This window comes from Mus pahari, chromosome 2, assembly GCF_900095145.1.
Source record: "Mus pahari chromosome 2, PAHARI_EIJ_v1.1, whole genome shotgun sequence".
Lineage (NCBI taxonomy): Eukaryota > Metazoa > Chordata > Mammalia > Rodentia > Muridae > Mus > Mus pahari.
Genome location: NC_034591.1, coordinates 81,706,890 through 81,731,020, shown reverse-complemented (window position 1 = coordinate 81,731,020; position 24,131 = coordinate 81,706,890). Strand labels below are relative to the sequence as shown.

The following is a 24,131-nucleotide window of genomic DNA, read 5'->3' as shown; positions in this document are numbered from 1 at the left end:
GGACTACAGGGCTGACACCCACCCACCAGATAACTTTTGTTGGGTGGATTTTAGGAAGTTAGGCAATTGTTAGAAGAACTGGAAATGCTTTGAATGAATGTTTGGCATTTTGAACTTTTTTTTTTTTTTTTTTTTTTTTTTTTTTTTTTTTTTAACAGATATTCCTGGTGTGGTTGATGAAATTTTATGGCAGAAAACTATAGGCAGTGCTGGTAGGTGCTCAGGGTTGGTGTGTATATTTGGAGAATTCATAAGAGCACAGCTGCCCCGAGGCTAGACCTACTGGCTAAGAATGCTAGGTATAAAACCAGACCACTAGGCTTCAAGTCTCTGTTCTGTTCTGTGATAGATTATCCAACTAACTGCCGCTTCCCATAGCCTGCAGAACAAGCAGTATAGAACTCTTGGAGTTGCTGTGAGATAATCCATGCACTGTTCCCACTGAATTGTCTGTCACATGGTAGTAACTTGAATTTGAGAAAGGTTGGCAAGAGCTCCCACTCCGTGGGTATGGATTCCAGCACTCGGGAGGCAGGAACAGAATTCTACTTCTTATTCCAAAGGTACCTAGGATGAGGCTCTTAAAGCCACAATGACACAATTCCTCCAAAAAGGTCACACCTATTCCAACAAGGCCACACCTACTCCAAAAAGGCCACACCTCCTAATAGTACTAACCCCTGGGTCAAGCACATTCAATCCACCACAATAATATTGAAAAATAATATATTAAAATGTCATATTCACAACATTTTAATATTAGCTATGAATATAATGGTATTTTTAAAATGTACATCTTCACAATACAAATAAAACAACAAATTCTATGAATAGAGTATGATGAATAGTGTAAGCTCCCATACCATAGTATCAACAATAGACTTGACCACAGAGTTATATTTACACATGTGGATATCAGCAAACCCTGTACCACAGAGAAGATCTCATTGTTTTGCTGCTTATATATTGTTATGTAAAGTTTAAAAACCAGTGAGGCAATTGTTTTTCTTTTTGCTTTTGTTCTCCAGAAAAAATATTGTCCTATCTTACTGTAGGAAAAGCAACTAGATGCATTCCCTTGAGGTCAACTGTATACAATTTACACCTATGAACTGCAATGTAATGAGCATGATGAAAAGACCTTTTTCTCCCCAGGAGAAAAGAATACCAAAGCCACTTCTGTTCTAATACTTATGAGTTTAATTTACCAGTTGTTTGCATATGTACCTTAGGTACTTATAGACTCCCTTAAAATTATCTCTTTTATTTTGAGATTATAAAATTATTACATCATTTTTCTGCCTCCAACCAGTTCCTTATCATTCATCTTACTCTTCTTAGGGCCTCCACTTTCATTAATTCTTTTTTTTTACCCACATAATTGTATATCTCCTTTTATTGTATTTTCAAATGTGTCATTGTTATTCAAATTTCCACTGGGCTCTGAATTTTCCTTAATTTACTATTCTTCTCATTACCCAATGTATTTCAATCTCAATTATTATATTTAATAGCTTCATAAGATCTCTGCTTTTTGCTTTATTCCTTGTTATTTTTTATTAATTGAAATTTGTCATTTCTGAAGGCCACATGCTTTTTGAAATTGAATGAACTAAGGATAGGAATCCACATTAGAGTCTTATCACTACCACAAATTATCAAACATGGCTTCAGACACATCATTTAAATCCTGGCTCAAGTATTAGTCACTGTGTGGTTTGTCTTTTCAGGATTTGTGTGCAGAAAAGTATTTATTATATTATAAAATATATTATCATATTATAATATTATAAAAGTATTTATCCTTTATTATAGATAGATCTTGTTAGAGCCAGAAAACACACTTCAGTGATTCTCAATATCAGCTTCCCATAGAATGAAACATGGTTGATAATATTGTGTTGCATTTTATTGTGTATTTCAAAAATTACTGTTATCTTCTACTGTTACAGAAGCAACATTACTGGGTTCAGGTAGTAGATTTTTCTTGCTAACTATAATCTTCAGAATTAACAACCTGTATAGTTGTCACATGGCTGATCATTAGAACTCAGCAGCATTGTCTAATTTCTTACTCTTTTAAACAGTCATAAATGCATTCAAATAATTATTCTTTAAAAATTTAGTGTTTTAGTTATTATAAAGTGAATAGATATCCACATTTCCAAAAATTAGATGTCTACAAAGAATTTTAAACAATAGATTTCCAAGTATAAATGAAAACAAAAACTAGCGAAGGGTGAAGGCAGTGTAAAGAAGTAAGCTACTAATGATGTTAGGTATTATAATTATTGTCAATTCTTTTTACTGTTTTATTCTGCCTTAAGTTTTTTTTTAACACAGGATTTACTTTGTAACCTCTGATGACCATAAAGTCACTGCATAGTCAGGCTCTCCTGAAACAAATAGAAATTAATCTGTCTCAGTCTTCATAATTCTGGGATTGCAAGTATGAATAAACATCCATGCCTCACTTTCTATAATTTCCAACAGTCTTGCAATAAATATAAATCACTTTGAAAGAAATTTTGGTTTTAAAATTAATCAGGCCTGCACAAAGTTCCCCCTGACTGGGCACTGCAAAAAATGTCCTACGCTTATTGTCAAAGTACAATAGATATTTAAGATAGTTTCTTTTACTATTTCCAGTTCACAGATTAGAAATTTAAAGTTGAAAACTTTAAATTTATAATACAAGTAAATGATAAAGATAGAGTTTTCATCCAGGCAATCTTGCTAGAAAGGTTATGGCTCAAAGACCCTCATCAAAACAAATTTTATTTTATGCCATCTAGACAACTGTTCTATTCCTACAAAGATACATATAACATCAGTTAATAAAAAAAGAGGTTATGAGTTTAAAAAAGAGCAAGGACTAACATACTGAGGGGGTGGCTAAAGGTAAGAGAGGGAAAGGGGAAAGGATATAATTATAATTTCAAAAGTAGAAAATGAAAAAAATCCTACTTTAGTACTGGATATTCCTTTAAATACCTATTTCAGCAACTGATTCTTTTAGAGATTGTTTTTCTCAAACATAAAATTAGTGCTTAAACTGTATTCATTTTTTTGCTGTAATCCCATAGTAAGGTTATATTTTACTACAACTCCATTAGATCATTATTTCATGGGTTTTAGAAAACTTTAAGTTACAATTTTCATTGAAATATTAACTCAAAATTATTTATGGGAAAATGAAACACAATATACAAGATAAAATAATTTCAAGAATGAAAATGACTTGCTTACTAATAGTTTCATGCTTATAAATAGACAAAAATTAACTCTCTGTTATTCAGGATGTAAAGATTGTCACAAAGATAAATACATAATTTGGTAATGGCCTGATTCCAAAATAGGTTATCTTGGAAAACTGAAAGACGCTGGTATTATATTTGGCTAAAGGGCCCAAGAGAGTAAAGAAATACCACCCAGTATGCCTTTATCAAGTCAATATTTTTCAGAATAGAGTGTTATTTTGTAAACTTGTAGCTTATAATCATATTTTCCAAATTCATTGCTATTTTTCCAAAACGAATCCTGTCCAATGTAGATTTCTGAGTTGTGGCCAATGTTTATCCTGAAATATTTTGGTGAGAATACTCTCTTTGACTGGAAACACGAGGGACTTAGGAAAATTTAATACTCTTCCTCATCTACATAACTCACCAGTTATTCACATCATTGTATTTCAAAGTTATTGAAGGAACAACAAAAAATGTAAATGAAATGTCATTTCATAGAAATTTCTGATAGCTAATCTATATCTTAAAATGTATTTAAGAATATGTTAATAAGAAGCTTAACATGAGAAGCACAGAGAAGCACAGAGAAGCACACTAAGTTGCTATAGCTTGCCCAGTCCAAAAAAGTCATATATGAACCACAATGTCTCACAGCCATTGAACACATCACAGTATAGGTCCTACTCCTTTTGTCTGGCAAAGTAGCACGGAATAACTGTTGGATTGTTCAATTAAAATACAAGAATTCTATGAAATGTAATGCACAGAATGTTATAACTCGGGCTTTGCAATCTATATTGTTTTACAATCTTAATGGTGTTTTGGGTTTTTTTTTCTTTTGGTTTTTATTTTGTTTTGTTTTGTTTTTCAATTATCTTAACCTCTCTGTGCCTAATTCTGTATATAAAATGTGAATAATCACTAGCACTTAACGGGATGATCAGGATGAAGTGTGTTAGTAGGTGTGAAGACTGTAGCTTGTAACCAGCTCATAGCAAACAATAACTGCCAGATACTGTGCTGTTTATGCTACTGCTGCTACTGCTTTATTAAACTGGAAAAAGGAAAAGTGCCAAAGACAGGGTGCAGCATTACTAATACTTATTGTACTTGATGATATGTAACAGAGTAAATTCTAGGAGGCAGATTCTAGAAATGCATAATGCACACATCTGTCTGTTAAGGATAAGGATTGTAGATGGCAATTTGGACATTAAGGTCAAATTGAAAGCAACCAAGGTGCCAGGATTCTTGATAAAGGCCATTCAGTACTGTGAATATTAATGTGGTCAGGATTGATGAGGAGTCTGTTGGAGAAACATGAAAGCAATGAAACATTGTTCTGTTGGCTGTCATAGGGGAAGACATTCATCACTACAGTAGGGTCATTTGTGTACAGCTTCATTTATTTTCAGTAGCTCCAGTCAGAAACATGATGATGGATAATGTCTTACACAGCTATTGCTGACTTGTCAAACGTATGCCATTGCCTTTACATAATTCTTTTTACTGTTTTATATTTTATAATAATAAAGCTTTAATCATAATAAAATTTAAATGTCCCACCTTTGATTACTATCCTTGTTTATAAATGGAAAGATTGAGGCTTCTGTATACTTATCATCCTCCTATATGGCACTCACTAACAATGATTAAACTGATTTATCCAACAACTGTGACAAATCCTGTAGCACAGAACCAAGTCTGAGTTTCTGTAGTATACAAGAAATTTCATGTAGTACCTACAATACTAATATTCATAAATTGCATCTGAATATGACATTTATTTAGATGGAGCATATGACTTTTTATAAATACTAGCCACATATTTAATTCATTCTATATGGTTCTATTTTTTAAATATTATGATGAACTTCTATAGACTATGGAAATAATGGAGAAATTTTAGATAAACACAAGTAAAAATTAGACTTACTTATTAGAATTAGTCATGAGAAAATTAATCTATTAAGTTCTGATGAAACCTTGGGATTGATCCTAAGTTCTTGGAAGGTGCAGAGTCTACATCAGCCTACGCATCAAAGTGAGTAAGGGTCTAAGGTCAAAAGAATTATGACATAACAGTGGAGCTATATCCATAAAGTAATTTTTGAGAATGGGTTAAGAAAAAATGGCTCCATGTCGGTGAAACCTCTGCACACATTACCAAAAGGAATAGGGGTATGTGAGTATCAGAAGTACCACAGCCTTTACTATGGTAACTATTCCAGGATGGTCATAGTAGAATCTTTTAAAATAATTGTTTACTATAGCAGAATCATGTTCTTTTAGTAATTTTATGAAATCCTGTAACTGCACACTCCTTTATTCCAATATTATTGAAAATACAGGGCAGACACACACACACACACACACACACACACACACACAAACCAAACCTTGATGTTGCACATAGTATACCATGCTAACAACTTAGTATACAATATAGCTACATATGAGCAAGATGAAGTTGTTGCTTTTATTACTCAGGCCAGACAATTATTATAGAAACTAGAAATATATCTCTTCTTTGCATTTACATATCTTGCCTTGTGTGTGTTCATACTGGGAATAACAAAGCAGTATTGAAGTAAATTTGTTGATAGTTTAGAGTCTATTTTGCAGTTTTAATAATATCAAGAAGATAGTTCATTAAATAAAATATTGATCATGCTGCTTTGTATATAAACTAATGAGCATAAAAAGATATTATTATAAAGTAACTATTCAAAATGATTTTTTTTCTTTTGAAAGATGTTCATCCTTAAATCTTCAAAATTGTATCAGGTGCTTACACCACATTTATTACTTTGTTACATATTACAATAGATTAAGATTTCATCCTTGAAACCTTTCTAATAAATACAATCTTTAGAAGACAGAAGATGGTACTGCCAGCCACCATGGGATGTCTGATGGTTGTGGCAGTGACAAAACAAATATCAACATCCATAGAGCATATAGACTCTCTGGTCCAACTCTTATCTGATCTTATAAACTATAGAGACTGTGTGGGTATTTTAACACTGCTGCAGGAAAAGCTTGTTCAAACATAAGAACAGAAGCTTAGCCAGATACATATCAAGGAGGTCTCAAAGGTGATGTAACCATCATAATTCTTGTTAGACTTTCATATGCCTATGGTACTACAACTGCATCTATGACAGGTATAATACAGAAGTTCTCTATGTAAATTCACTGGATCTATATAAAACCATTTTTGTGTAAGACAAAAAATGAATAGTTTTACAAGTGTCCAAGAGATAATTAGGAATAGTTGCAGAAGATGTACAGGAGATTAATTTATTCAGTGGAAAGAGAAATAAAGATCATGAAGATTGGACTACCATGAGTAAAGCATCGTATTTGTTTAAAGTACATAGAAAATAAATGTTTCAAACTCCTTGCACTACTTCTTAGAGAGCATGCCAGGAGTATATAATTAGCAAATGAGAACAGAAGTCTATCTCCACACACTATTTTGGAAGATGTGACAGATCCATCCATTCAACTTATACCTACGTTTTCCTACCTGCAAAACTCTACTAAATAATAGTTGTCTTAATATTGAAAGTGGGGAAAACTATTAAACTCATGGGCACAGGAAAATACTTTTTAGAACAGAACATTTGTTAGCCCAAGCCCCAACATCAACAATTAATAAACAGGTCCTCATGAAACTTAAAACCTTCTCTACTGCAAAGGACACTGTATTTCAGGCAAAGTAGCAGCCTACAGAATGGGAAGAGATTTGGACCATCTATCTATCTGACAAAGGACTAATATTTAAAACGTATACAAAGAACAACAATAAAAACCTTAGAAATCATGACAAATAGGCCAGTAGTCACTATTTGGAGTACAGATCTAAACAGAATTTCAAAAGAGGATTCTCAACTAGCTGAGAAACACTTAAAATGTTTAACATTCTTAGTCATCAAGGAATTGTAAATGAGAACTACTTTGAAATTCCATCTTATACCCATCAGAATTTCTATGATCAATAAAAATGATATCTCATGCTAGCAAGGATGTAGCGCAAGAAGAATGCTCATCATTGCTATGAGATGTGTAATCTTATATAACCACTATAGAAATCAGTGTAGCAGTTCCTTGGGGAATCAACTTACCTTAAAATTCAACTATACCACTCTTGGACATATAGTAAGTGGTCATTTATTTCCACAACAGAAACATTTGTTCAATCCTGTAGATTGCTTCCATATTCTAAATTTCCAGAAATTGGAAACAACCTAGATGTCTTTTGACAGGTGGATAAGAAAATGTGAAACATTTAAACGATGAAGTATCACTAAGCTGTTAAAAATAATTAAATCATGTAATTTATAGATAAATGGATGGAGGTAAAACTATCATCCCGAGTGATGTAACCCAATCCTAGAAAGACAAATGTGGCATGCATTCATTTCTTTGTGGATATTAGCTGTTTAGTCAATGTATTGAACAAGCTACAATCCATACAAGCACAGAGAAGTGGGTTATAAAATAAGAAACTAGGAGTGGACAGATAGAAATCTCCCTAGGAATGGGAAATAGAATAGCTAGTTATAGTTGAATGGGTTAGGGATGTAATATGAATATCCAGGGAGAGAGGAAGGGAAGAAGGAAACCTGGATTCCAATAGGAATTAGGGGAAAATTAGGGGAAAAGTGGCAGTGTGCAAATATTTTACAGTAGAAGCTTTGTAATTATATATATATATAGAGATATAATATATATAATTTCATATATATATGAAAGACATATGAGTAAAAGTGTCAATAATAGGGAAGAAGAAAGTTTAACCTGAAATCTTGTAACTAAATGAAGCTTATAATAGCAGGATTGAGTTACATTTATTAAGATATTGGCCAAAGGGTTCCAGGGTATACCCAAACAAGCAATAATATAGTTACCAATAATATAGTTTGCTCTCAAAAACTGATGGCAAGGCCCCACTGCTAAAGGCAACACCTATAGAACTCATACAACATGAAGAATTCATGCTGATGCCTATGTAAACCCTTTCCCCACATATTCTAGGGTCTTTGTTAAAAGAAACATAAAGACCAAGCCATTCACAAATCCTTTCATGGTATGAAATGGTATCCTCTCTAGAAGATATGCCTGTACAATAGTGGTACCAAGCCATTAGGAGTAACCAACCAATATCTGATTTGACTTAGAATATATTATCCCATAATCAGCCACCAAACCCAGACAATATTGCATATGCCAGCAAGATTTTGCTGAAAGGGACCCTGATATAGCTGTCTCGTGTGAGGTTATGCCAGTGCCTGGCAAATACAGAAGTGGATGCTCACAGTAATCTATAGGATGGAATACAGGGCCCACAATGGAGGAGCTAGAGAAAGTACCCAAGGAGCTGAAGGGGTCTGCAACCCTATAGATGGAACAACAATATGAACTAACCAGTACCCCCAGAGCTCGTGTCTCTGGCTGCATATGTAGCAGAAGATGGCCTAGTCGGCCATCATGGGGAAGAGGCCCCTAGGCCTTGCATACTTTGTATGCCCCAGTACAGGGGAATGCCAGGGCCAAGAAGTGGGAGTGGGTGGGTAGGGGAGCAGGGCAGGGGGATGGAACTTTTGGGATAGCATTTGAAATATAAATAAAGAAAATATCTAATAAAATAAAAACAAAAGATATATTCTATGAATTGTAATCTATACCCAACATGGCTTGTATCAGGAACACTGCTTGCGGTCAAGAACCTGAGAGTAGATAGCCAAGGGACCTAATATAAAACATATACTTGATTAAAAATTACTATATTATTATTGCATATTCTAAAATATATAACATCAAAATGACTTGTAATGACATTCTGCTGTACTCATGGATGCACATCCATCATCAGAGAAGTTTCCTCCTGCAGCAGATGGAAAGAAATAGGAGACCCACATACATACATGCATACAGAGAATGAGAAACCTTGGAACACTCAGCACTAAATGGAATGTCTCCATTAAATTCAACCCTCCCCACCCCCATGCTCAGGGAACCCTGCAGAAAAAGAGGCAAATAGTTTGTAAGAGCAGGATGAGATGGAAGACACCAAGAAAAAGAGAGGGAAAAGGATAAGAAAAGAAAAAGGGAAATCAGGTTTTTACAAAAACTTTCCTCTTAAAGCACACGGGAAATCAGAAACCATATGTAGGTAAATGCTGCCTCATTCATTAGGGTTTTCATATGAGATTCTCTTTCAGACTGCACAGCAAACTGCATATTAAAAAGCCACAAAATGAGATTTCATTATTAGGCTTCCATATTGTTAATTATTAAAACATTAATATATTTCTATGGATTGTTCTGCTTTAAAAAATGAGAAAATCTTAGTAAAATCAATTCTCTAATCTGTTCTATATTTTATTTGTTTTTCCTAGAAGGACAAATGTTGTGAAAAGAACAAATGTTTTCAGAATCATGCTAAAAATGAAAGATATGGTTCTAAAAACTAATTAGATCCAAAAGCAATGCCTTTTTACCCCTGTGGCAGTATTTTTATGCTTTTCTTTGAATTATTCAATTTCCAAAAGAGGTCTACAACACTGAAAATTACCTATGTGAGAATTTCCTCTGCAATGGTTACACACCAAATGATGAGTCCGTGGTCATGACCATTTATAAATAAACGGAATAATCCTTAAGGCTTCAAAAGACAATCTTGTTTTCAAACACAAAATACCACACCATATATAATTTTCCATATGCAACATACTGAAATGCTACCCACACTCTTTTCATAGAAGCTTCTAAAGAAAAAAAAAAAAACTTGTCCTAAATTACATCTTTTTCTTATTTTTCCATCACTACCCTGACCATGTAAATACATTTTCAAACATACATATATATCACCTTTATGTTTCTGTCATTGCCCACTCGTCACTGTTTTAAATTAACACAAAATTCTATCATAGTTCTCTTGTATAATTCCCTTATGGGGGTATAAAGTCCTTAGGTGTTTTGATTAAATGTGTTTGATTCTATAAACTCCATTTTAAATAATCATTGCATTAAAAAGTCTATTACAACTCAAGGGGCAATGAAAAATTAAACATTTTAGAAATCTCTTTTTTTTCCATCAATTACTTTTTGTTTACATTATTTAAGCTTTATTTATTTTTCATAAAGGTTTAAATATTTTTCAGGAATGGTGAAATAAACTAAAAATCTAGTCACTCTTCATGGAACCAAAGTTTGATTGAATGAGCTGGTGTTGACTTGACGTAGGACTTGTACTTTTCTCATTTGGAGTCATCATAAATAGATCTTTACATTCTGTCTTGAAAAGTTGACTCTGATAATTTTCATTAATTTATTTGCTTATTCATTTTTCCATCCCCATCATGTCCCCTCTTATCCACCCAGTTCCAACCTCACAAATCTCTCCTCCCATTACCTCATCATCTTTTCCTCAGAGAAGGGGAAGCCCCTGTTGGGTACCACACCATTCTACCCTGATACTTCCACAAAGTATCACCACAAATTGTTCGATTTCATATAACAAGTATTCCATTATAGATTATGATAACAAAGTGTTTCCCCAAAAGCTGTTCTCATGAATGTTAGCTCCTTAGTTCAGTAATTTCATTAATGAGGTTTGGGGAGAGTAACTGGTCATATAAGCTTGTCTGTAATTATTGGATTATTTATTGGATTTTTAATGTCATAGGAGTAAGATGAAGTGCTAAAATCTTAAGAGCTTGGGCCTAATGTGGAAATATACATTTCTGGTAGGCATGCTACAAAAGGTTCTATGCAGATATTACCTACTAATAATCTTTATCTCAATGTATTTTATCCTAATGTTTCTATTCTGGATTCTACATTTTTCAGGTACATAAACAAGCCATCAGTAAATGAAGCAAAACATCTAGAACAATGAACCAAAATAAAAAGTCCCTGTTCAGTTTTATTATTTATGAATTTAGTCACAGCAATAAGAATCTACCTAATTAATGAGTAATATAAAATAAAAATAAAGAATCTTCTTGGAATCAAAATAAAACTTTAAAAACTTTCTGTTTTGGTATTTTTTGTTTATTTTCACAATAATCCCAGTGATATGAATTCTTCTGCAGCTAAGACACAGACACAGATATGCACACACACACACACACACACACACACACACTGTGAACACAAATAACTCCTTTTCATATGGGAATACATTTTTCATGTGTAATACATATTTGAAGTTATTTACATTTGAAATTATAGCTTACAGAACCAGTCTAGCAAATCTTCCCAATTACAACTCAGTTCTCCCCAGACAAGTATGTTTCAAAATGAGGTGAGAATTTCCTAGAAAATAACAGGATATCATGTGTTATTTAAAAAGATTAGTACTGAGAATGCAAAGAGACCAGTGAAGATGATTAAGAGTTAATATTTTCCCATGAAAAGTCAGAATGAAAATGTGCATAGTCCAGGCACATAACCTTTAAACAATCCTGTCAGAAACAACCTCAAACACCAGAGATGAGACATCTCAGCAAGTATAACGCTTTCCTTGAATTCATTCTCTGTTTGACCTTCATGTACATCATTCTTCGACACTCTCACTCTCCACAACTGAATCCCATTTAGCTATGACGCAGTGCCTTATTTACTCCACTGACTGTATTAAGCCCACACAAATCATCAGAAAGCTTTAATTTGGTCTCCATGTGCTTTCTGTGCTTCCCAGAAATGGTAACAAGGTATTTTAAATCTCCCAGACCATAAGTACACATGTTGCTGTTGCAACATCACTATTTTTCGTCAAATAAATTACACTACAAATCTAATCTTCACCTTCCTGTGCTAACTAGGAGAACTAATCATGAAAATGAGGGAGGAGGCAGCATTGTCTCCTTGATCTGCCAGCACAGCAACAAGAATCCAGCCGGAGTATCCACCTGAAAAAGTACCTTAACAACTGATAGATTCAGAGCCAGCTGGGAGGCAAATACAAACAATAAACAATGTTTCACATAATAGTGGTTATCAAAATAGCTATCATGTTGACGACTAAAGACAAATTCAGTATTTCGAATTGAGATCAGCATTACTAATATCCAACTTTATACTGATCCAATTTTCTTGCCTAATTTGAGACCAATATATAACATGGTAAATCATGGAAACATAGATATATGAGATATATATATATATATATATATATATATATATATATATATATATATGATTAGACATTTACTTATATGTATAATATATATAGACTCATTAAATATTTTAATGTACTTAATATTTATAACACTAAAGCTCACTATGCTTCTCCATAATTCACAGTAATTCTACATTTTCTTCAATAGTCATTTGTGATTATAGTATGATCATGTCATTATCCTAACAACACTTTGCAATATTTTTTGGCAAATTTTTGATAAGAGTAATTATATGAAAGTTTTTAGCTAAATTTTCCTATTAAATAGCAATGGACAATTACTAATCCTTCCAGAAATCTTACATTAAAGAATCATATAGATCAGATTTTTACATGCAGTTTCAAGTGAGATACTCCTAAGTACTACATTGTCTTACAAATTCTCACATTTTGTGAGCAGCAATATGTTAGTCTCAGTCAAGAATTAATATGAATAGGTACTGCTGTTTCAGTAAAGTTATCAGTGTTTTTTCATAGTAGGTATTTCTACATGTTTATGGTTTTATGTAGAATAACCCACAGATCATTTTCAAATACTTACTTCCTGACTTCTAATCCTAGTTATGTGATCATTCAGATGACAAAACCTACCTGAAGGAAGAAAGCACTTTTTGTGCACCTCTAAAGATTAAGGGCCCAGCTATGTAGTCCAGTTGTGATCTGATGTCATTATCTACTTCAGCACTCTCTCATTACCTGGAAAATTGCTGTTCATGAAGGTTTTCCCTTCTCTACATGATTAGCTGAAATCTGTCTAAAATTACCATGAATGTTCATGAACTAAGTTCCATTGGATATATCTTTTGTCCACAGAGAAACAAAATTACTAATATCTCTATGATTTGATACACATAGGAAACAATCTCTGATGGAAGAGGAAACAGGAAATGTAGCCATAATCTTTTTGTTCAAGTCTACCTAACAAGAGACCATTCCCTGAAAATGGTGATGGTGACATGCTCTCAGTACTGTGATGACTCAGTTGATGAGGAGACATAATTTATTTAAAAATCAATCACAGCAAACCTAGAAGCAATTTCAGAAATGGAAAGCCTTCCCTAAGAATAAATTAAACACCTTAAATATGTTAAGAAGCCATAAAATCATAGGGTCAAATTGCCTTTACAATGTACCATGCATTTGCTGAACTTTTCATTTTTAACTGATGAGGTTTTCCAAGGCTGACCGAATATGAGTGATTTATACATTGTAAATGTTTATCATCCAGACTAGAATCCTCCCATTATACTATGCTGTGAGTATAAATAATTAATGTAAAAACATCACAAACACACATTTTCAACCTTTTAATTCTCTAAAATACTTCTGAAATCTTATACAAATTTTGATATTTCACAATATTGATATTTCATGTGTGTGTGTGTGCATAATTTTACTGTTAGATATAATGCAGTAACTAAAACTTACACTGATCTTAAGTTCCTGTTTGATTCCTCATTGCTAATATTTGCATGTATTATAAAAGAAGAGAGGCCCCTTGGTCTTGAAAACTTTATATGCCCCAGTACATCGAACACCAGGGCCAAGAAGTGGGAGTGGGTGGGTAGGAGAGCAGGGTGGAGGAGTATAGGGGACTTTCAGGATAGCATTTTAAATGTAAATGAAGAAAATATCTAATAAAAAATTGGAAAAAGTTAAAAAACCGAATTAATTCATATCCTGGAATCATAATAGATTAAACTACATTTTGAACATTTTAAATTGATTTAAATTTACACTCAAACATAGTTAACTGGCTGTTTTAGAAATATATGTGGATTTTTTTGCCCTCCTGTATGCCATATGGAATCAGAAAATCATTTTCCTTAGTTATCAAAATATATTACAAAAATATTAAAAACCAACAAAAAAGAGCAAGGAATGATCCTCTGTTAAAACGTGAAAAATAATTTGTCCTTGGTAACTACTGAATAATTTATTATACAAAACAATGTCAGTCATTACGTACTATCTCCATGTTAACTAGGATTCACTAATTCAGAGTTTTCCATTATTAACTATTAGCAATAAGACAAATCACATGTTAAAAATTGGTCCTTCAAAATCTGTTTTGGTGACTCTGAGGAACTGAATGCTTCCTTCTATGAGCAGTAGGATGAGTATTTTACATCACAGCACTAACTATGCTCTTAACATGGTTATGTGAATGGAATTTTAAAATAAAATATAGGTAACAATTGGAACTGGTTTGTCTTTTGAGTGACAAGTTTTTTGTTAGATCTCTCTTATTAGTCATTGTAGACCAAATTTCTACTTTCTTAATCACGCTGTATTCTCAAGAATTGTGCTTTAAACTTAAAATAAATGCACACAAGACAGGAAGATAGAAATGTTGTAAATTTGCTATAAATTTTATAAAAATCTTTAAAAGTGATTTATAAATAATAAAAATAACCCCATTTAACTTTTTATACCTTATAATAAATTGGTAATATTAAATTTATTTTACATAGATTTTAATAGTATAACTTAGAAGAGATGATATCTCTCTGTCTCTCTGTCTCTCTCTCTGTCTCTGTCTCACACAGGCACACACATACACACACACATACACACACACACATACACACACATACGCAATGGGATCTTTAATGACATAGTTTTTCTCCTAATCTTCTTGATATCGTTTAATAAAATGAAACTTCCAATGTGGTTCTTTATTTATCCTGCATAGTTTTTGATATTTTTAAATAATATTTTTACAGTATGTCTTGAGATAATTATTTCCACTTGTAAAATAAATCCAAGTTTATCCTAGGTACAGAACAGTGGCAACAAGCTTCTCTAAAGCTGTAACTTGTTTCAGGTTCAGCACCCATCACAGACCATCAAAATAACTGACCCAGAACATCTTGTTAGTATCAGATACCAGTCACACAATCTGTCAAGATCCTTCATCCTTGTAAGATATCTAGGGGACTCCATCTGGGAAACTTATTACATCTCCCATTATGCTTTCACTGTGACAACTTCTTTCAAGTCTTGCAATTCTGTTGAGAAATATTTTTGTTTCTAGAACTTAGCTAAGGGAAGGATGAATACACAAAGCACAGTCTAAAAGAAAATTATTGCAGTTTGAAAAATAAACCCTCATCGCTTCAATGAGGAAATATGGGAGGACTTTATAACTCCCTCCCACCTAATTTGTTGTTTTCATTTACCCCCATCTACTTTTTTAACCAAGGTAGACACTTAAAATCTCAGTGCATTTGGGTAGGTTGATTTGGCACGAAGATTGGCACACCAAGACTTGGAAGATAAGTGGGTCAGGTATCTTTGTTTTCTGTTCTAATCATGGTCAAGAAAGCACTGGGTGGCCAAGTAACTCATCAAGAATTGAGAACATGACTGTAAGAGAACATACATTCTATAAGCCATTGAATATCTTCCTCAAATTCTAAATTACTTTGCAAACTTCTTTATAGATTCTGATATTAGACATATTGCAAATGCTACCATAAGTGATTTTCAACACTGGAATAATTTGTGGTAAAGCTATGATTTTAATGTGAAAATATTTAGATGCATGCTTTTTTAAAATTTGCCCTTGTAGTAATATCCAGTTACTAAAAATCAAAATCTATCTTATCGTTAAACATTTTTTTTAGTTTTCTTTGAAAATTGTTTATTTTATACAAACAATGTGATTTATACTATCCAAACAGCAATCAGCAATAAAGAACATCTTTTCAGACTAGTAGTGTCACATCTAGTCTATGAACAGACGAAAATGATTGCATATGATCATCTATAAAACAGTGTACACACCAAAAGTTCTAGTAGTAGATAAAGTGGTACATGTACTAAACTTTTGGCGTTATTTTCTCATCCTTTCAATATCAGTCTCTTGACATTGTTTCCTGCCAAACTAATTTATATTTCCAATGTGGTTTTGTTGTTTCTTCTTCCAAATCTGATTTAAATGGTCCATAAAAACAATTCATTTGACTAGATTACTCTGACCTTCATTATCCTAAAAGTATAGCCAACAATAAAATGTAAAACAGATCAATGTCTTCATCTGTGCAAGTATTATAACGAAACAACTTTCAATTGGTAACTCACAAAGAATGGAAAGTCACTGCCCACAGTTCTTAGTGCTGGAAGTCACTGCCCACAGTTCTCAGTGCTGGAAGGCACTACCCACAGTTCTCAGTGCTGGAAGGCAAAGTTCAGGAAGCCAGCAGACTGTGCCTGATATCCATTAATTTTTTATTCCACAGAAACTGTCTCTTTGTGTCTTCTGAAGACAAAGGAGGCAGCATTGCCCCTTACGTCTTTAAAGAGCACTAATCCGATATATACAATCTCATTACCATGCCTTCAGCATCTTCCAAATCTTCCATTTCTTAATATCATCATGGCAGTAATCATGTTTCAACAGTGAACTATGTGGGAAGTGGCAAAAATAAATCTAGACTCTTAGAAAACATAAAGAAACAATTCCCCAGCAATGAGTACTTTGCCAAAGAAGGATATTAACACTTAAGTAGATTATCAGACTCAAACAGAGACTTACACTAATCTAAGAAATGCCATTGCTGATTATTTTTGTCAATGAGAACTTTGATTCACTCTCATGAGAATGGAAAAGAAAAGATTCTTCTTTAATGTTTGAAAGCTTGTGGGGAGAAATACAGACAGAGAGTGGACGCCAGAAACATAGCACAACCATGCTGATTTGTGGTTAGTGTCTCCAGGTATTCCTTGCAGTACCGTATTTGTACCCCTGAAATGTCATTGCAAGTTGTAACAACACTCAATTCAGCAGTAGTCGCAGAGAAATCCAAAGCCAAAAATTCTGATAGAAAGTCATATTTTACAGTAAAGTTTCATTTCCATTGAAGTTATACCAATGCCATAAAGCTCTTGACTGTAAATTATATATCTTCTTTCATATCATATTTCAGTCCAGATCATAATTTTTCATATGACAGGCCTGCAAAACTTGAACATAACATAAAATCTTATATGGTAGTAACTCCCAGGAAAAGTAATATCTAATTAGATGAGATGGCTCAGAGTGATACCTACATTGAATTGCTGTTTATGGATCTATTTTTATTTCCATTTTACTGAATAATAATATAATCAAAATAAACAATAGATCACTGATGGGCTTACCTTCTTGAACAGCTTGAAAAGGGTTGTTGCCATCAACAAATGTCACAGAAAATGTGATTTTCTCAGTCTGTAAGATTTCCTCATTCTGGTTGAGATCACCAACTGCTGTGCGGAATACCTCATCATCTTTTTTAGCAGATTCATCAAAAATTGCTCCTAGAAAGAAGTGAATGTTTCTATTAAACAATAACATTAATATTGTCATGACCTCTGGCAATATGCCTAAGACACATTTACTTGAAAACTGTATACTTCCACTAAAAGATGTCACTATATTCACCATAGGTATATACTGCCCTATCACTGAACATGAATGTAACTTTACTTGTTTCAAGTGTCGATGAGGAATGGTGCTTTAAACTGTTGTTGCAGAGAAAGCATCCTGAAGACAGTTTTATGTGCTTGTTGCATTTTAGAATTTGTAGGAGAGTGGCTAATGCAGCGTAAGAGTGATAAGAAGTTTGACAATCACAGAATATATTTTTGTGTCACTAATTCAGATATACTTTGGACATTCCTGAGGGCCCACTCCCAGACTAGACAGAGTTTCAATTTCTATTGTCAACTTAATTGTTCCTGAGTTTCCTGCATTTATTTTCCTCCCCAATTTTGAATAAGGTTTTCATAACCCTTGACTGTAGTAAACCCAACAGCATTTACAGAGAATTCAGACATATGCAAGTTTTTGAACTGACAAGAAACCTTTTCTTGAAGCATTGAAGCATTAACTGAGATATTTTTCTCACACTCACTATAATGATGGCAGTGAGTCTCTCAATTCACCCTTAACAGTTGTTTGTCCAGCTCACCATAGTAAAGCACAGGTGTCCCTAGTGCATACCGTTTGATTTCAAATCCTATTTTCTGCTATTTTTATACTGAATGCCTCTCAAGAAAGTGTTCACACTGTGAATCCTGAGTCGCAAATTTATAGTCAGCAACAGAATGAACGTATCTATGAGCAAAAGAAGTACTAAGGTCAATATGTAAATAGGTTATGAATAAATTGGTTACACTCTCAGTGTGTTACTCTTTTCTTGTATTCAAATTCACTGTATGGATGAATCTGAAAGGTAATATACTCAGGCTGCATGACTTCACCTACATAAAGACTCTAAGGAAGACCAAACGAAGAAGCACAGAGTGCTGAGTTGTCTGCCAGGCAAGGAACTAAGGAAGCAGGGAATGGAGGTGAAGGGTGCAGATCTCCAGGCCCTTGCAGAATTTACATGGTCACTAAGAAGGAGAGAAGCAGGTGGTACAGTGGAATGATAGAAACCCCCAGTCACTTGCAGGCCTCACAGTCACTGGGAATAGATGAAGCAGGAAGTGGCAGTGGAGGGTACAATTCCCCCATTGATTTTCAGACTTCACATAGGCACTGGGAAGTGTGGAGCAGGAAGTGGATGTGAAGTCACAGAGATCATGAGCATTCGAGTCATAGTAGTTTATTATGGGTATGTGCTATAAGGGTAGGCTTAGGGTGAGACAGTAAAATCTCACAGGCCCATATAGTGACTGTGGAAGATGATGGACATATACATGTGTTGTGCTATCAAAACCACATCATTATGAACATAAAAACAAATGAATCAAGTCGTATTTCTTAAAATATATGATGAAATACAGTTGTTTTGTCAGACAGAGGTTTTCATAATACATATATTTGATAGTTTCTAGGTTTATATTTTTTAATACAAGAACTATATGTATTTTTAAACTAAAGATTCAGAACTAGATATGGGCAACATATTTGACATGAGCCAAGTGTCACAGTAAGAGCAAGAGCACTTTCCTTCACTGCAATGTCCTTGTTCCAAATTACGAAAGGTTATTGCTTCTGTATTGTACTTTTGGGGAATAGCAATATAATGCAGTTCTTGGCACTATTGAAATTCTACAGGTAATTTCCCTTTGACCATATCTCACTTAATTTATTAATAATAATGACATTAATTATTTTATTATTCTAACCCTTCCTAATGAAACCTGGTATATATTTTAAACTAGCTTGTCTCTTCACTATAAATATTTGACTAATTAAAAGATAAATATATGCCCCAGTACAGGGGAATGCCAGGACCAAGAAATGGGAGTGGGTGGGTAGGGGAGCAGGGTGGGGGGGAGGGTATAGGGAACTTTTGGGATAACATTTGAAATGTAAATAAAGAAAATATCTAATTAAAAAAACCCACTGATTCAGGTTAAGTAAAATAACTAATGGATGACTATATAGCTAACTAGATATATACCAATTACCTTTTGTTTTTAACTTATTTATAATTGAAAAAACCCTATGCATATATAAAAAGGTATCACATTATGTGTTTACATATGATACAGATTCGCAGAGACTATTTGCACATACAAATTTAAGACACATTTTTTGATATACAAAAATGGATAGATAAATGTAAACATTTTACATCATCAGTTGTGATTTTTTTTCTTTAACTGGTATTCAGTCCCTACAACTTCCAGAGAATGAAAGATGAAGTTATGAAAGATGTTATTCAATGTGTGAGTCAATATTCTAATAAAGAAATCATGATGCTGTTACGTCCAGTAAGTGTGACAGGTTGGTGTTATCCGTTCAAGCTGAGGAGGCTCCCTGCTGAAATAAGATCACTGAAGAGTACCCTACATGATCTGGAATTTTTTTTATCACTGACCTTTTGTGCTGACATGGATTATACTAATACTGTGGTCTGGCTTCTGTAGCATTTGTCATTCATTTTCTGTCTACAATGAATAACTATCCACTACTGAGCATATGAGAGAGACACTGAATGAAATGAATTAACGTAAATGGCATGTCTTAGATATGGCACTCTATATTTATTGTGTAAATACTAGTATTTTATTAATGTAATCAAATAGATTAAACTATTATTTTTGACTCATGCTATCACTTATGAAACACAGAATAATATTGTGAGATAAGTAGGTTGCCCTATCCCTCAACCTGGGGCCTTACCTAATCGCTGAATATAGTCTCTACAGGTTCTCTCTCCCCTTTGTTGGGTATTTCAGCTAATCTCATCCCTGATGTGTCCTGGTAGCCTCTTGCTTCCCTGACATTTATGACTTGCTGATGGCTATCCCCAGTTCCCCATCCCCCATTGCTACACAAATTCTTGACCCTCTGTATATCATCGCAATTTGCTCCCATACCTGATCCTGCCCCCCTTTCCCACATTCCTCTCCTCTCTTCCTCCCAATTCCCTTCTACCCTTACCCACTGTGAGTAATTTGTTCCCCTTTGTAAGAAGGATTGAAGCATCCACACTTTGGTTTTTCTTCTTCTTGAGCTTCATGTGGTCTGTGAATTATGTCTTGGGTGCTCAAAGCTTTTGGTCTAATATCCACTTATCAGTGAGTGCATACAATGTGTGTTGTTTTGTAATTGGGTTACCTTATTCAGGATGATATTTTCTAGTTCCATCCACTTGCCTAAGAATTTCATGAGGTCATTATTTTTAAAAGCTGAGTACTATGGCTATATTTGGCAAAGTTATGTCTAACAAAGTAATTCAAGTCAAATTATGTCCTAAAAATATTATCCACGGTAATTAGTGTCCTAACAACAACAAAATAATAAATATATTTATCTGTGTCTTGGGAAGGCACAAAGAAAAAGCATGCCCAAGGGCAACCACCTCAGACATTTTGATCTTGGAGTTCCCACCTCCTGGAAGAGAAAAATAAACTTCTCTTGGTATAAAAAAAAAAAAAAAAAAAAAAAAAAAAAAAAGCTGAGTACTACTCCATTGTGTAAATGTACCACATTTTCTGTTTCCATTGCTCTGTTGAAGGACATCTGGGTTCTTTCCAGCTTCGGGCTATTATAAATAAGGCTGTATGTTGGAGCATCTTTTGAGTATATACTCAGGAGTTGTATAGCTGGGTCCTCAGGTAGTAAGTACTGTGTCAAATTTTCTGAGGAACTGCCAGACTGATTTCCAGAGTGGTTGTACCAGCTTGCAATCCCAGCAGCAATGGAGGAATGTTGCTCTTTCACCACATCCTCACCAGCATCTGATGTCACCTGAATTTTTGATCTTAGCCATTCTGACTGGTGTGAGGTGGGATTTCAGGGTTGTTTTGATTTGCATTTCCCTGATGACTAAGGACTTTGAACATTTCCTTAGGTACTTCTAGGCCATTTGATACTCCTCAGTTGAGAATTCTTTGCTTAGCTCTGTACCCCATTTTTAATAGGATTATTTGAAAGAACCATGTTTTTAAGCAAGATATTAACCATATATTTTAGTTTTAGCTTCAATATTTATTTCTCATTTTGTTTATAAATATGTTAGGAAAGCACAGAAAACATGCTTAGTTGGTAAGTAGAAGGAAATATTTTCATGAACTCACAAATACCTTCAAAGATAGAATGAAAATTGTTCCTACATGAGAAATTCATTGCAGAAACAATAGTTTACATACCCATCTGTCAATCTATTTATCATGTTTATCATTTATCTATATTTTATTACCTATTATAATAGTTATTCCTGGTGTTCAACTTTATCTGGAATAAACTTCAATCCATAATTTGTGGGCTCACCTGTTATCCAGATCTTGAGGCCCGAAGACACAAGATTCTGACCTGGATCTTGGCATGGAACTCTTGAAGCATATTGATATGAAAATCTAAGTTCCATGTAAAATAATAAACACCTTTAATCCCAGTACTTAGGAGAAAGGCATGCAGACGCAGACGCTGAGTTCAAATCAGTCTACAGAGCAAGTTCCAGGACAGCCAAGCTTAGGCAGTGAAGGAGTTGGAAAACAGAAAGCTTGTGACAATGTAATAGAACAAGGAGGTATTGTTCCAGCCCAGCAAGCAGCAGAACATGGAAGCTTTGGCCACATGGCTTTGCCTTTAGAGTTCAGAATAGATGGACTTCCTGGGACAATTGATGCTGGTTAGCTGTAGCTAAGAAATTAGTGGTTATTAAGAAGAGACCAACATCACTTAGGTGAAGTCTGAGAAGTTTTTTCTGAGAGCACAAATAATCTGTGTTCCAGAGATAGCTAAATGTATGCCTCCTGCAGCAGCTGTACTTGGTAATGTGTGAGAGTCACCTAGGGTATACTGGTTTTGAAGGCATGAAGATGTCCTGAAGAACAGCTGGGGTATGGTACTGTGAAAGTCCATTGAAGGCCATTGGTGAAAGTGCACTTGAAGGGGTCATACAAAGGAGTTGAGGCTCAGCACCATGAAGAGAGCCTATGAGAGGCTACTGGTAAAGCCTAGTTGCAGTGGAAGACCCCAAGAACGTGATGACAAAAACAGCAGCAGTAGTGGAGTGAATCAACCTGAGCTTAGAGTGCTACAGAGGGAAGAGCTGGAGAAGTGATGCCATCCCTTCGCAGGAGACCAAAAGATTATGTGTGGATCCCAGACACTGAAATAAGTAGCTGTAACACTGACGTTGCCTTGGAGACCCCAAGATTTTTGAGATGTAAGAGCAATAGCATATCTGAACTTGCCGAGAAGAAAGAAGTTTGTTGCAGTCAAAAAAGATGAGAAAGGAGTTGATATCTAAAGACCACTTTGAAATCAGATATGAAGGTGCAGAGTTTGGCATTTGCCCAGCTGATTTCCTGTCTTACTTTGGAGGTTACAGTTAAGTAATTGGATGAATCTCAGAAGAGACATGCACGACGGATTTTTAACATTGTTGAGACTGCTATAGACTATGGGGCCTTTGAAGTTGGACTAAATGTATTTTTGCCTTATGCTATGTTTAGGTATTGCCCCCATAGACTCATATGTTTGAACAAGCCTATGGGGACCAGGGAGTGGGATGTGATGGTTTGTATATACTTGGCCTAGGCAGTGGCACTATTAGAAGTTGTGGCCCTGTTGGAGTAGGTGTGTCACTGTGGGTGTGGACTTTAAGAGCCTCATGATAGCTGCCTGGAAGTCAGTATTCTGCTAGCAGCCTTCAGATGAAGATGTAGAACTTTCAGTTCCTCCTCTACCATGCCTGCCTGGATGTTGCAATATTTCCACCTTGATGATAATGGACTGAACCTCTGAACCTGTATGCCAGTGGGGACCCATGGCTCCAGTCACATATGTAGCAGAGGATGGCCTTGTCACACATCAATGAGAGGAGAGGCCCTTGGTCCTGTGAAGGCTCCATTCTCCAGTGTAGGGGAATGCCAGGGCAGGTAAGCAAGAGTGGTTGATTTGGTGAGCAGCAGGAGGGGGGATAGGATAGGGGGTTTTCAGAGGGGAACTGAGGAAAGGGGATAATGTTTGAAATGTAAATAAAGAAAATATCTAATAAAAAATAGCCAAAAAAGGAAAAATAAAAGAATATCTGATGAGTAGATATGCATTCTGAGGATTTACAATAGATATGACTGATTGTTTTTGTATAAAAGTTTAGATTTGTGATTCTTTTAGGATTCTTATAAGATTACTTTTTAAGATAGTAAAATAATTAATCCTTTCTTTGTAAATAAAATTGCTGCTTGCCAGTAAGAGAGACTGGCTGAGAAGACCACTTTGCTTGCTTACACTTTATTAA

At 34.4% G+C, this 24,131-nt stretch overlaps 1 protein-coding gene across 2 annotated transcripts in view; it reads right to left on the bottom strand.

Moving 5' to 3' along the window:
• Window positions 1-24,131, bottom strand: part of Grid2 (glutamate ionotropic receptor delta type subunit 2) — a 1,393,897-nt gene that overhangs the window by 1,113,909 nt on the left and 255,857 nt on the right. For both annotated transcript variants that reach the window (XM_029535429.1, XM_021188898.2), the window contains exon 2: window positions 17,584-17,739. In XM_029535429.1, coding sequence (XP_029391289.1) covers window positions 17,584-17,739 — 156 coding nt within the window. The remainder of the gene's footprint in view (window positions 1-17,583; window positions 17,740-24,131) is intronic.